Source organism: Erpetoichthys calabaricus, chromosome 7 (assembly GCF_900747795.2).
Source record: "Erpetoichthys calabaricus chromosome 7, fErpCal1.3, whole genome shotgun sequence".
Classification (NCBI taxonomy): Eukaryota; Metazoa; Chordata; class Cladistia; order Polypteriformes; family Polypteridae; genus Erpetoichthys; species Erpetoichthys calabaricus.
Genome location: NC_041400.2, coordinates 25,463,869 through 25,479,141, shown reverse-complemented (window position 1 = coordinate 25,479,141; position 15,273 = coordinate 25,463,869). Strand labels below are relative to the sequence as shown.

The 15,273-nt window shown below is 38.4% G+C and overlaps 1 protein-coding gene across 3 annotated transcripts in view; it reads left to right on the top strand.

The window, feature by feature from the left end:
• LOC114654407 (butyrophilin subfamily 2 member A1-like) overlaps nucleotides 1-8,705 on the top strand; it is a 59,857-nt gene extending 51,152 nt beyond the window's left edge. For 2 of the 3 annotated variants that reach the window (XM_028804945.2, XM_028804949.2), the window contains exons 6-8: nucleotides 3,289-3,351; nucleotides 5,294-5,414; nucleotides 7,609-8,705. In XM_028804945.2, the coding sequence (XP_028660778.1) occupies nucleotides 3,289-3,351; nucleotides 5,294-5,414; nucleotides 7,609-8,029 (605 nt within the window). In that variant the 3' untranslated portion in view covers nucleotides 8,030-8,705. The remainder of the gene's footprint in view (nucleotides 1-3,288; nucleotides 3,352-5,293; nucleotides 5,415-7,608) is intronic. The other variant, XM_028804948.2, reaches the window with a different exon arrangement.
• Nucleotides 8,706-15,273: the final 6,568 nt, after the last annotated feature.

Below are 15,273 nucleotides of genomic sequence, written 5' to 3'. Positions count from 1 at the left end.
TGAAAAACATCCCCACAGCATGATGCTGCCACCACCATGCTTCACTGTAGGGATGGTATTGGCCTGGTGATGAGCGGTGCCTGGTTTCCTCCAAACGTGACGCCTGGCATTCACACCAAAGAGTTCAATCTTTGTCTCATCAGACCAGAGAATTTTCTTTCTCATGGTCTGAGAGTCCTTCAGGTGCCTTTTGGCAAACTCCAGGCAGGCTGCCATGTGCCTTTTACTAAGGAGTGGCTTCCATCTGGCCACTCTACCATACAGGTCTGATTGGTGGATTGCTGCAGAGATGGTTGTCCTTCTGGAAGGTTCTCCTCATTCCACAGAGGACCTCTGGAGCTCTGACAGAGTGACCATCGGGTTCTTGGTCACCTCCCTGACTAAGGCCCTTCTCCCCCGATCGTTCAGTTTAGATGGCCGGCCAGCTCTAGGAAGAGTCCTGGTGGTTTCGAACTTCTTCCACTTACGCATGATGGATGCCACTGTGCTCATTGGGACCTTCAAAGCAGCAGAAATTTTTCTGTAACCTTCCCCAGATTAAGGCCCTTCTCCCCCGATCGTTCAGTTTAGATGGCCGGCCAGCTCTAGGAAGAGTCCTGGTGGTTTCGAACTTCTTCCACTTATGGATGATGGATGCCACTGTGCTCATTGGGACCTTCAAAGCAGCAGAAATTTTTCTGTAACCTTCCCCAGATTTGTGCCTCGAGACAATCCTGTCTCGGAGGTCTACAGACCATTCCTTTGACTTCATGCTTGGTTTGTGCTCTGACATGAACTGTCAACTGTGGGACCTTATATAGACAGGTGTGTGCCTTTCCAAATCATGTCCAGTCAACTGAATTTACCACAGGTGGACTCCAATTAAGCTGCAGAAATATCTCAAGGATGATCAGGGGAAACAGGATGCACCTGAGCTCAATTTTGAGCTTCATGGCAAAGGCTGTGAATACTTATGTAATTTTTTTATTTTTAATAAATTTACAAAAACCTCAAGTAAACTTTTTTCACGTTGTCATTATGGGGTGTTGGGTGTAGAATTCTGAGGAAAAAAATGAATTTAATCCATTTTGGAATAAGGCTGTAACATAACAAAATGCAGAAAAAGTGATGCGCTGTGAATACTTTCCGGATGCACTGTATCTCACCAATCCTTCGGTCACTTCATTGGCTCTCTATCCATCTCCGTATCGAATACAAACTCTGTTTGTTTACTCATCAGTGTATCCATGGAAATGCTCCACAATATCTTAAAGAACTCCTTATATTACAATCCACTACATGAAACCTCCGTTTTACAAATACCCACCGCCTTCGCCCCCCCGTGACCAAACTTCATACAATGGGTGACTGAGCCTTTGCAGCCGCTGCTCCATGGCTCTGGAATGCCCTACCAGAGAGCCTGAGATCACAGCAGATTGTGGGCTGTTTTAAAAATCAGCTAAAGACTTTTCTATTTAGGAAAGCATATTAACAAGAATGCTATAATTATTGTTGTTTTATCTCTGTTTTTATCTTGCCTTGCCTTTGTTTAATCTTTTTATGTTGCACTTTGAGATTTACTGCTAATGTAAAGTGCCCCTATAAATAAAATGCATTATTATTATTATTATTATTATTATTATTATTATGTTTCAGCCAGGGTTCCTCTCCTTTCTAGGGTTCAAATCTTTGTTTTATGCCTTCTTTGTTCATTTTTGTTTCTTTTGTTTGTATTAATTTTATTTATGTTTATTTCCAGTTTTCTTTGTATTTGATTTAGTCTATGTATCAATGCCTTTGTTATGTACCTCATGTTTTGTGGGTGTGTAGAACCCTAGTGGGCATTTTTGGAAGTGTTTGGGAATTGCATGCTTTGGGACTCCTAGTTCATAACAAAATGAACCACCAGGAAGCGTAGGAAACCCTTGCCTTCATAGGGCTGAGAGCAGCCTCTGTCGGTGATGGGCAGATGGTCCCACCTCTTGGGGAACCACCCACAAAGCACAAGGCACATAAAGGCATTGATACATAGACAAAATCAATGACAAACAAAAATGCATGTAATGATAATTAAAATTAACACATACAAAAGAATCAAGAAATGAAGAAAGAAGACATAAAACGAAAATCTGAGCCCCAGCTATGTGTTGAACTCTGGCTGAAACATAACTTGGTTTGCGGTGGGTCACAAGCGGGTAGCAGTGAGTTGCCTAACTGATCATCATTGGTGCACCATATTTATCCCCGTAATTATCTATGATCGTTAGTATCCAGTAAGCATCCTCCATAACTCAATAACTGGTTAGGACTTATTTAGCAGACAACCGTGAAGAATGTTTTTTCTATAAAATAGACTCTTGTTGGTCATTTTACTTCCATGTAAATCGAAGTTTGGTGATCAGGTGAAACATTTGTTATTAAGTTGAGTTCCGATTCTGATCTTACGATGTTCAAACATTGAGAAAAGTTGATTTTAGCATGGCATCTGTATATGTGCCTGTGTGTGGATGTGTAAAATTGGAATTGATTTTCACTTTTGAAATTACAATTTTAACTAGAAAATGATGCATTTTTTGTGTTGCATAGAGATCCTGGATAAGTACAACCCAGCATGTATATAACATTTTAGTATAAGATTTCTAAGATATCCGCCCTGAACACTGAGACCTATGTACAACAAACAAAAAAATGGACCCATCTCCTTCAAAGGTACATCATGTTTGCCTTGTTACAGGCTGCAGACGTGTTGTTTTTGGTCCAGTACTTATCCTGATATTCTTCAGAAACAGTTTGACCTAGTGTATGTCCAACAATAACTGATGTAGAAATTGTTTGATTTCACCAGGATTTTTGTATTCTGCTCTGTTTAGTCATAGGACCAAGAACGGAGGCAACAAACTTTCTGATAGAATGGTCATCTATGGAGACTAATGCTGGACGACAGCAAACGATATCATAAATGGCCGCAAAAATTCCCACGTCAAGTCATACAGTCATATGCACACAACAGGCAAAACACAAGCATTTTTTTGCTAAAATATTGTTAAATAAATGCTTCAAGAATAGAACAGATCATGCAGAGTGAATGTGTTAACATGTGAATGGGCTTTTGAATTGAAGACGGGACTCTTGGCCAATGAATGTGGAGTATTGATTTAGAAGTGGTGTTGGATAGCATTGATTTTCTTGATCCTGAATTTTTTAGATTAGACCCATAAGCATCTTGAAATATCTGACTGTGTTTTATTATACTTTTAATATAAGCTAAAAATTTAATTTCTGTAGCTGACCTTTTTCTTTGTTTCACAGCACACATCGGGAAATCCCACAGGAGAATGAGCGAGCTTCATATTCCGATTAACTCTGTTAAAGGTATGGTATCTATCCTAAGAACTACGTAATAATCAATGTCTAATAATATGATTACTAATACTTCAATTAGCATAACATAACATTCTCATACTTGCGTAATCCAATCCAGGGCGGTGAAGAGGCAGGAGCCTATCCGGGCAGAACCAGACATAAGGCAGGGACCAGCCCAGCAGCCAGTCCACATTCACACCAATTTAGATTTGAAAGCTAAAACTTCATCAAGCTATGGCTGAAATAGTTCAAAGGTTTTCAGTTTAAAACAGTCAACCTTATGTGTACTAAATAACTAATTTCAATTTCATTTATGTTTTATAAAGCTTGTTTTATACTAGGTAGGCTGAGAGCACTGTACATACTGCCCAGTGCAAAGCAGCACACTTGTTATCAATTCAGATATTCAGAATTAATAAACATCTCAATTAGCATAAGCTGCCCTAATTCAAGTTGTTCATAAGAAATGTAATGATTTACTTCATGTAGTAGAAGTACATAAAAAACAAGAATAGGTGCATCTAAAATGTTAAAATGTACACTTCAGCTTAAATGTTTAAAGTCTAAATATTCCTGATTGTAATAGGTATTTGTCATTTTTCACCCTCTGATAGAGGTTCCATGTGGGGCTAGAGTCCTAGTAAACGATCAAAAATAACATCATATTCATGATCACTGACCTTGAAATAGTCTAAAATCATACTCCACATGTTCATGTTTGAAATTTGTAATTTTTAACATTTTGGGGGTGGCTTAGAGGGCTAGGACCACCACTAAAGAATGAAATACCAAACATAATATTGGTGATCAGAAATCTCATCATAGACCATAAAGCAACACTCCACATGCCTATATTACCGATCCCCACTTTTTAAAAGTTTTTTGACCCCTTTGCGATGGGGCAGGTCGGCCTCTTGCTACTGGGTCCTTCTGGGGAGCCTCTTGATCCCACTACCGCCGATAATGTACCCAAGAGATGAACCAGCAGATGAGGACACAACACACAGACATAGTAAGGGATATAATAGTGCCTTGGAGCTTTTATCAAGCAATCAAAATGTCTAAAATTGCAGTGCAAAATCTCCCATAAATAAATATATAATCCATAAAAATGGTGTAAAAGTGGAGGTTAAAAACAATCCAATAAATATTCATTAAACTTACAGATTAAAAACGCACAGGCAGGCAACTGTCCTTTCAAACTCAGTCCCAGTGTATCCCTTTTAAAAACGCACGTCTCTTCTGCTAACCCCAAACAGGACCTTGCAGCTGAAGAGAATCCAAATCAGCAGTTCAGCCAACCTTCTAGACTTGCTCTTAGACTCAGTCCCTTGCAACCTCAAACTCCTGCTGCCAGGCTCGTGTCCCTGTGGTCCATGGCTCCCTCACTGAGCCTTCCAATTCTCCTGCAGCCCCTGCTGCCTTTCTTTTGGGTTTATGTGGAGTCGCTAAAACTGAGCAGCGCATCAGTCACTCCAACTTCTGGATCACTCAGCTGGAGTAACTTCCTTCAGCATTGGCCGACCACTTCCTTTGGGATGTCCTCCCGGTTGTCTGCCTTCTCTCTCTTGCTCACTCGACTGGCACTCTCCTGTCTTCCTGCCCGCTTCTTTCTTTCTTTCTTTCTTTCTTTCTTTCTTTCTTTCTTTCTTTCTTTCTTTCTTTCTTTCTTTCTTTCTTTCTTTCTTTCTTTCTTTCTTTCTTTCTTTCTTTCTTTCTCTTTTCTCTTGCTGGCTCCCCCTTATATGCTGGGTGTTGCAATACACCTAAGCAGCTCTTAAATGTTTATCATTTGAAAATCTGAACCTTGATCTAATTCTTTGGGGTTGTTGGTAGAGAATGGGGAAAACAACCTGCATGGTGGCCTGTTGACTTTGTCTTTGAAATCACTCTGTAGTTGAAAAAAACCTAGGTAATCTTTCTGTCCTCTTTCATGTTTTATTCACTGCAGATCCCATACGGAACACTGAAGATCTTCAGGAATTATTGAAGGAGAGATACATGAGCCATGCAGCAGAGGGCTATATGACATGGAGTGAGGAAGTGCCTTTATTTGGACAATTAGCCAACAGGTAATTGACACTGCCATGTTGCAATATATATATATATACACATATGTACAGTAGTGCCTTGTACTTCAAACGATTTTAACTCGGAACGTTCCAGAGTTCAAACGTTGATTTTCAACCCAGAGTTTAAACGATGCTTTTATTTTTAAACTGCACACACATTGAAAAAATACTGCAACAGATGGCATTTACGCAGCCAGTATAAACATCATCTGTTGTGCGCCCAAGTAGTCTCTTACTCTCGCTGTGAAAGCATCTCTTGTATTACGCTTGTGTGTTTTCAGTGCTTTTTGTGCTTTATTTTTGGTGTGTTTGGTTATATATATGTATAACCCCTATCTGATAACCATGGAATCTAAGAAGTGTGTGGAGGCAATGAAGCCTAAGAGGAAGGCTGTAGTATCAATGATTGAGGAGGAAAAGGTATGTATTGCGAAGCATGAAATTGGTACATGTGTGGCGGATCTGGAGGCAAAATGTTTAAGATACCGAAGTAGAAGAGAGCGAGAACACCAGAAGTACAGGCATTTGGCCTGCTTATGGAGGAGGGCAACTTGCCTTCCAAACAGTAACGTATCTCTTCTTCTCCACCAGCCACACCTGACATTTACATTTCTCACTAAGATACAGTAAATGCAATTTTCATGCATTTTATTATACAGTATTTACATGTTTTATTTATTGTTTTCATGTTTTAATTTATTGTTTTGGGCATTTAAATGTGTTCTTTTTACCTTAAATTGGGTGTATTTGCTGTTTAAACTAATCAAAATGGATATTGTTTAGGGTCTGGAAATGGATTAATTCACTGTCCATTATTTCTAATGGGGAAAATTGATTTGGCCTCCTGAAATGAATTAAATTCAAAGTATGAGGCACCACTGTGTAGATATATTTGTATATATATATATATATATATATATATAAAACTTGGGTAATAATCCGGTCACCTTGCTTAAACTACCAGGTGGCTGTGTGTCTTGATATGTTGATTGCCATGGTCCTTGGATTGAGTGACAGAAACAGACAGCATGGCCTGTTTAAATACAGGAGATGAATGAGAATCTTGCTATGTTACCCCCGTGTTAATGTTAGTCTGGCTTCCTTCATGTACTACTTGGACCAATGAGATATCATAGTGCAAGGCGACTGCCTGTTTCGTTCCATTTGTGTTTCATCACGACTCAGCTCACATTCCATTCCCAGACAGACTGACCTTTCATCGCAGCCACCACAAAGCTAGCTGGCCAGTCAGTTAGTTCCTGCTTTTAAATCGGCCTTTGCTAAGATTTTATTTTTACTACTTATGACCTGTAGTAAGTACAGAAATTGGTTTCTAAAATATTATTTTTTTTCTAAGTATATATTTTTATCATAATATTATTACACAATCCTCAGAACAGTTAGAAATAAAACACAAGGTTACCATTTCTTGATGATGCTTCTTTGTTAAGTATGTATTAAAAGCACGTATTTAATAAAACAACTGATATATACTATAGGCTACACTATATAAACTAACAACAAATGATATGTGCTATATAACTCACTAGTGAGACCACACCTGCAGTAATGCGTGCAATTTTCGTTACAAAAATGTTAAAAACACACACACACAACACAACAACATTAAAGGAAATCCAGAGAAGACGGGTTGGCTGATTCCAGGACTGAGAGGTATGAGCTATGAGGAGAGATTAAAGTTTTTAAGATTGTGAAAGGAATTAGTACAGTGGATCCAGGCTGTTACTTTAAAATGAGTTCAACAAGAACACAAAGACACAGTTGGACACTTGTTAAGAGCAAATTTAACACAAATGTTAGAACAATTTTTTTGCACGCATAGAACCATAGGCACAAAATAAGAATAAGCTAATAAGTAGTGTAGTGGAGAGTAGGACTTTAGGGCCTTTCATATCTTGACTCAGAGTTACCTTGGATGACAATGAGCTTATTGGGCTGAATGTCCTGTTTAAATTGTTCCAATGTTCTAAATCCTTGAACAATGTACATCGCTATACCAAATAATTTATTTTAAGTGCTCTTCAAGTGTCCTTCTAACTTTGTCATCATAATTCTCTTTCCTGCTGAATGTCAGTCCACAAATATTAGATAAAGGAGGCAATGCTCAGGGAATGGCATTATAAACCAAGCCCAAGAGTTTCTGTTTAGTTATTTGTGTTCCTTTATATTTCAGTAGCAGCCAACCTCAGAGACTACAGGAAGTGCTGCGGGAAACGGAAAGACTGCACGTCCTAGAAGAGGCTTCTCAGGAGGATCAGAGCAGTTTGTGCCGAGCCCTGGCCAGAACTTGGGCAGACTCCAATGCCAGCGATCCTTATGGTGTGAAAAAATATTCACTCATCTTCTTGCTGCAGCTCACTGATTCGGTGTGGGACATTTTTGGGGAACTGATTAAACAGTTGATACCCAGGGACAAGAGTAGTACAGAAGAGCTGCAGGTGATGCTGATGGGAGCTGGCAGCATCCTGTTGATTCTGGATCAGAATGGAGTTAACAACACAGCGTCAGAAGAGTCTCTTAGAACGATTCTCCACAAGTACCAGAACTTGGAAATTCTACTTACAAAACACCTGGAAGGACAACATATATCATGAAGTGCATTCAGATCTGCATTCCACTTATTTTTACATTTTTTGTTGATATTCATGTTAACTTGTGGCCATCAGCTTAAGGACTCCACACAGTTGCAAGACTGAACTGTAAAACTGTAAAGATGTTTCTGCTGGTGTGCAAAGTGCACTTTTCTAATATAAATCTAAGTGAAATATATGATTTGCAAGAAGGCTATGCCTGGGCATTGCCCACATTAACATTCTTTATTTCATTCAACTGCTACACCCTGATCATAAAATTCATAGACTAGTATGTGCTGTATGATTAGGACCTGGCTGATACACCTCACTTAACCTGCCTGGCAGCACCATTGCAGTGGACTGGGCATGGCATGAATGAGAAGAATGCCTATCAGGGTGGGCAGCAGTACACAAGTTTGACATTTCGCCAAGCAACACGTTAATGCAATCTTTGTATTTCATGACAAGCACTTTCTAAATGGTGTGGTGAAAATGAAATTACTTAGTTAGTTAAGCATATATTTTATAGTGCTATCTGCACTTAATGACTTTAAGAGGAGCGCACATGAATGTTGCACACATTGCTGAATCAAACATAATTTTAGAGACATTTTATATAAGCAATGAAGTCTAGAGCAGCAAGACAAGCTGGGCAATTTGCTAATTTGTCATTTAATAAAATCAGAATGTATTATGATTTCTTTTTGTGAAGAACACTATTTTAAAGTGATTCCCTGAACAACAAGCAATACATTGAAAGTCTGTTTATTAAGCAGTACCATAGTCAAAGTCCAGATAAGTTCAAAACTATCTTCATCATCAGCCGTGCCTGTATCTATCAAGTGTCTTTGAGTCCTAACAGGTAACAAATTCTCAGAGTGATTCACATTTGGCCCTGCTCTTATGATTAGAAGTAACAGAATTTATCAATTTTGCTAATTTAGTAAACCACTCCTGACTTCACCAGGACATAGAAGAGCTTGTGAGCTGTCCTAAGATGATGGCAGCCAGAAGATGGCACCCGGGCAGAGATCAGCACACACATCCTGAAGAGGCTAAATGTTTTAGGAACACTGGACAACAATGAATTTGTAATAAAGATATTGATTTAACAGAGATGGAATAATATTTGTATTTCATGTAATCACTCTATCTATGAGAAGAAGCCATGTGAGAAGCTGTGAGCTGAGCTGAAAGTGTTGGTAATGTTATGTTTTTTGACCATGGGAATAATGCAGCTTTGCAATAGTGATGATTTGGATATGTCACAACTAACCATCTCTCAAATTATGCACCACATTATGAAGGTTCTTACACGCTCATTTGTACATTTCTCTCCAATTCCACACGAGGTCATGTTATAGCCAGCTGCATTCATGAAAATCACCGGTTTTCCTAGAGTTGTTGGTGTGATCGACAGTATACACATAAAGATCAATGCCCCAAGTGCGGATGACCACACATTTGTGAATCCTAAGTGGTATCACAGTATCAACACACAGGTGCTCATGGATGCCAGCTGTATTATTCTGGATGTTGTTGCAACGTGGTAAGAGTTTTGTACAGTTTAGTACATTATCCTACCTTATTATGTTTCCTCCTTTAAATATTATTGATAACACTTTAGGTACTGCAAAAAAGCATTAACACTTATGTAACAAGACCGTAACAAAGGCTTCTCCTGGCTTTAATAACACTTATAAAATGCCAATAGATGGGTTATTCACCTCTGTGCAGTGTGGCATATTGACATGATGCTAAAATTATCTTTTAATATAAAGGATTCCCAGGTCTTATGCTAAATATCTAATATCAACGGAAGTATGTCTCAGTTAAGCAACCTCAGACCACTACAAAGTAAAGTTTTCTTAGTATGTCACATTACAGAGATGAATAAGCACTTTACTGTTTCATAGTAAGAAATGAATAATAATTTTTGCAGTACCTAAACTAAAGAGTTTGAAAATAAGAACAATCTAAATTATCTAGATGCGAACAGGCCATTCAGCCCAACAAAGCTCGCCAATCTTATCTAATTAATTCTTCTAAAAAAACAACTTTGAAAGTCCCTAAAATCCTGCTGTCTACCACACTTCTTGGTAGCTTCTTACATGCGTCTATGGTTCTCTGTGTAAAGAAAAATTTATTTGTGCAAAATTTACCCATAACAAGTTTCCATCTGTGTCCCCGTGTTCTTGGTGAACTCATTTTTAAAATAAGAGACTCGATCCACTGGACTGATTCCCTTCATAATTTTAAACGCTTCAATCACTTCACCTCTTAATCTTCTTTTGTTTAAACTGTAAAGGCTCAGCTCTTTTAACCTTTCCTCATAATTCATCCCCTGTGGCCCTGAAATCAGCCTAGTCGCTCTTCTCTGGACCTTTTCTAGTGCTGCTATGTCCTTTTTGTAGCCTGGAGACCAAAACTGCACCCAGTACTCCAGATGAGGCCTCACCAGTGTGTTATAAAGGGTGAGCAGAACCTCCTGTGATTTGTACTCCAACACATCAGGGCGCTATATAACCTGACATTCCGTTAGCCTTCTTTATGGCTTCTGAACACTGTCTGGAAGTTGATAGCGTCAAGTCCACTGCAACTCCTAAATTCTTCTCATAAGGTGTACTTTCTTGGGTATGAGTTACTATATTATTATTATTATTATCTTTGTGGTGAAGCCTTATTGTTAGTATCAGAAAACTACAAAATGTCATTGTGATTTCCATTGTGAGTGCCATTTTGTGGCTCGGACGGAGTAAAATCGTGATGTCATTCAATCTCAGATATGCCATCCTACTCCTTGCTGGCAGTGGGTGTAGGATGCTTCATAGTTTTTGCTCATGCCCTACTCTGGGTATAACAAATTCTTATTATATACTAGTCAGACATTTAGTGCCATTCCTAGGAGTAATTCTGAGATGCTTAATAAATATGTGTAAGGGCACTAGACTCATTTGGCAGAGTTTAGGACTGCAGGAACTGGAGCCTATTCTTAAAGAATTGGGCACAATACAAGAACCAAAGCCAGATTGGATACTAGCCCACTGCAGGGCTCATGGATGCACATGCCCACCCACTTGTTCGTATGAGGTCAGTTTTTAATTACCAGTTAATTAAATGGGTACAAGTTTGTGATTTGGAAGGAAACTTCAGTATCCAAAGAAAAACTCATGTCAACAGCGGAGAAAAATGTAAAGTACATGGGCATGGAATCAAACCCAGGACCTTCAAAAGATTTCACCATTTATTCAAAATAAAAAAAGAAATATATGTATATAGTGAACATGTCAGGTTTCTTAATATGAACAGGATAACATAATGTCTAGATATTTAGTAAAATGAACACCTTTGCATTGAACATTTGCATCTTTGAGTGTCCTCAGTAAATTAATGCAGTACACACTGTGTTATGCCAGTCCTGCCTTTTCTTATAGTTTGTACATAACATCTAAAACTAGAAGACTCATTTTGTGTAAGAATAAACAAGTACTAAAGCCAGAAATATATTACTTTATATATGTAACAGAATAACAAACCTGCTTAATCAAGTTAAGGGCTGTGCAGGCCGGAGCCTAATCTGGCAGACCTGGACAGGGTGCAAATTCTTTACAGGACGCATTCACACTCAGCCACACTCAGGATCATTTGAACCTTTTGTATTTAATATTTGGCTGAAACTTTTATCCAAGGCGACTTACAACATTTGAGACATAATTGGTTACATTTCAATTCACACTCAGCCACGCTCAGGGTCGGCAATCTGGAATTAGGAGTGAAGCTAACCTGCAAGTCTTTGGTGTTGTGGGAAGAAAACGGGGTACCTAAGGGAAAACCCACAAAGACATAAGGAGAACATGCAAACTCCATATGGACAATGACAGGGTGCATGAAGCAAGAGCACTGTTTCCCAAAGTAATTTGCTGTAAAAATGTTTTAAAAGATAGGTTTGGTATTTTTCAAGTCAAAGTTATTTCTTCATAATCATGGTATACAATAATTTGCCATATGGAAGATAACTAGCCTGTTCTTATTTTAATAATGGAGCCAATGGATACTGGAGTCCTAATATGGAAAAAAAAAAAACAATTTTAAAACTTACCAGATATGTCCACTTTGAAGTTGCTAAGGTTTTGAAGAAAGCATGTCTTCTGTGTTTGTGACTGATGCTTGTGACAACAAAACTGAACTGGATTTTACCCTAAATGCATGTTCCTTTAATTTCCACCTTTGTCCTAGAGTATATGTTTCAGTTAAAAATATTTTCTGAGTTAAATTTAATTTTATGGTGAGGCAGCTTTCTGCTGTTATGCACCTAAAATCTGGAATAGTTTACCAATAGAAATTCGCCAGGCTAATATGGTGGAGCACTTTAAAACACTGCTAAAAACTCATTATTTTAACATGGCTTATAGCTTCACTTAAGTATAACCCTGATATTCTGCATATGCATTGAATGATCATTTTCATCATGGCTCCGTAATCCGCACTAACCCCTACTTTCTCTGCTGTTCTTTTTCTGGTTTTCTGTGGTGGCGACCTGCACCCCCACCACCTGATCAGGGCACCATTGATGGATTGAAGGCCAGATGTCCACATGACCATCATCATCTAAGTTCTTCCACATGAGCCCTGAACACCATGAGGACTGATTGAGATCATTTATGTCAGGTAGAATACCCAGTGGGGGGATAGGTGGTCTCGTGGCCTTGGGACCCCTGCAGATTTTATTTTTTTCCCCGGCCCTCTGGAGTTTTTTTTTTCTGTCCTCCTGGCCATCTGACCTCACTTTATTCTTTGTTGTTGTTGTGGATGAAGAATCCATGTGCCCTCCGGTGCTTAAGACTGCAGTGGTTTAATTTTCTGAGCCCCTCACAGTAGGACATCTGGTTTAGTACTGGTCAGTCTACACTCTTATAAATAAAGGCGCCACAGCGGTTCTTCAGAGAGATGCCATACAGGAACCATTTTTGGTTCCCAAAAGACCCATCCAAGTGAAGGAAAGAACCTTTGTTTATTTAGATCTCTAACATGCTCTATACGGTAAATAACCATGAATAGATGGTAACAGATTGGTAAAATACCAGTGGGTCATGATTGTAAAAGTACTCTCGCTGCATACGACCAATAACATGGGCTAAGTCCAAGTTCTTTTAATCTGTTCGTGTCCTGCAGCCCACCATACATTAAACATTTTTTTTAACATATTAGGAAGTTTTACAAAGCACAAAGAACCATCTTTATATGTAAGGAACTGGTCCCAGAATTAAATGGTGCTTTGTCAAGCAATGGAGCTATGAAGAACCACCCAACCTAGTAAAGAACTATTAAGTGCCATTAAAGAACCATCAGTTTTGAGTGTTCTCTGCACAAGTCAGCATGATGTAATATATGTCTTATAATAATTTTTCTTGATTTATATTCAGTTCTTTTTATGCTCTAACCTAATATTTTACTAACTTTTTATATTGTTTTGCACATTGCCTAGACTTTGACAATATAGTATCAACGTAAACCCCTACATCCTACCCTACCCTTGGGATTAATAAAGTATCTATCTATCTATCTATCTATCTATCTATCTATCTATCTATCTATCTATCTATCTATCTATCTATCTGTCTGTCTGTCTGTCTGTCTGTCTGTCTGTCTGTCTGTCTGTCTGTCTGTCTATCTATCTATCTACATCCTAAAATCTTCCTGTAGCAACCATTTGTATTCAGTATTTGACTGAAGGTTTTATCCAAGGTGACTTACAACATCTGAGACCCAACTGGTTACGGTTATTTTGTTTTTCTAATTTGAAATAGGCGGGTGTAGTGACTTGCTCGTGGTCACACAGTATCAGTGGCAGGATTTAAACCCACAGCCTCAGCGTTTGAAATGTAAAGTCTTAATTAACCACTACACTACACTGCCTTCTGTTATAATGAATGTCTGCATATCGTGCTAATGTGAGTTTGGTAAATGGATGGATGATTGTACCACAAAGGCACAATAACATTAAAACTATAGCCCCAGTAATAATGAAACGGTTAACAATCTGACTTTTAACTGTTTTAGAAAAATCACACTTAAACTCTCTGTCTTCTTTTACACACATCCAAACATTGGCTGCTACCCTGGCATCCTTCCCTGAGAAACATTGTTCTTCTTCCACTCAGTTCCAAGCACTGAAATCTCCATGACAGGAGAGGAGTCATAGACAGAGCTGCCTCCAGAGGCTCCAGGGCCTTGTTTCCTGAAGGTGGTTTCATTAATAACAAAAAAAAAAAAAAAAAAAAAAAAGAAATATTGATTTGATTTAGATTTTTCTTTTGTTCGCTCACTTTGCATTTTGTAAATTGATAACAATAAACAATCATTATTTATATTTCTGAAAGCATTCTTTGTTTACAGCATTTTTTCACACCTGCCTAAAACTTTTGCACAGTACTGTATGTTTTATCTATTGGTTGTTTTTATCAGGTTTTTTTGAAGATATATAAAATAATAAAAGAAGATCTCATACTTTGAAAAATGACTGATTTAGGGGAGTTCATGCCTCATTCGGGGACTGAGCCTCCTCAGCTCCCCTAAACTGTACACCAAACCCAGAGAAAGAGAGAGGTTGGGACAATGCACTGATAGAGCACATCGCCGCACCCACCACATGACGAACCACCTCAGGATCCCAGAAGAACACAAAATGTTTAGTTATTAAAAAAATTGGCTCTGTTGATAGCTGGAGTTTTCAAACACCACAGACATATTTTTAAAAACTAAATTCTATGATATACATAGAAAAAGGGGAAATCCTGTTGCCACATTCTCTTTATCGGTAGTGACTGGTACTTTGCCTTACTGTCATGGTTCTGACTGTGTTCTTTCCCTGACTTAAGTGTTTTTTTTTCACTTAACTTTTTTGTTGCTTTGTAAATATAATTTTTCACATTATTATGTTATCAGTTCTGTTTTGGTTCTATACATATTTTATTCATTTACTATGGTGTTGGTTATTTAGCATTTTTCAGTTTAGTTCTTCTGGTTGCCCTGCCTAATGTATGTGGAGCCTAAAGAGGCGGTGCCACCTAATTAGGCAGCTCGGGGCCCCAGCAGTATTTAAGGTGAAGCTGAAGAAAGCCCAACAGCTGCAGCCTTACGTTTGTCGTTTTGATTCTTGGATTGTGGGTTTGTGATTCTTCTCTGGCTTTTCTGACTTTGACCACTGCATTGTCTTTCAGGTTCTGTTTCTTGGTTAGTGGTTTAATGGAAATGTTTGCTTTTAG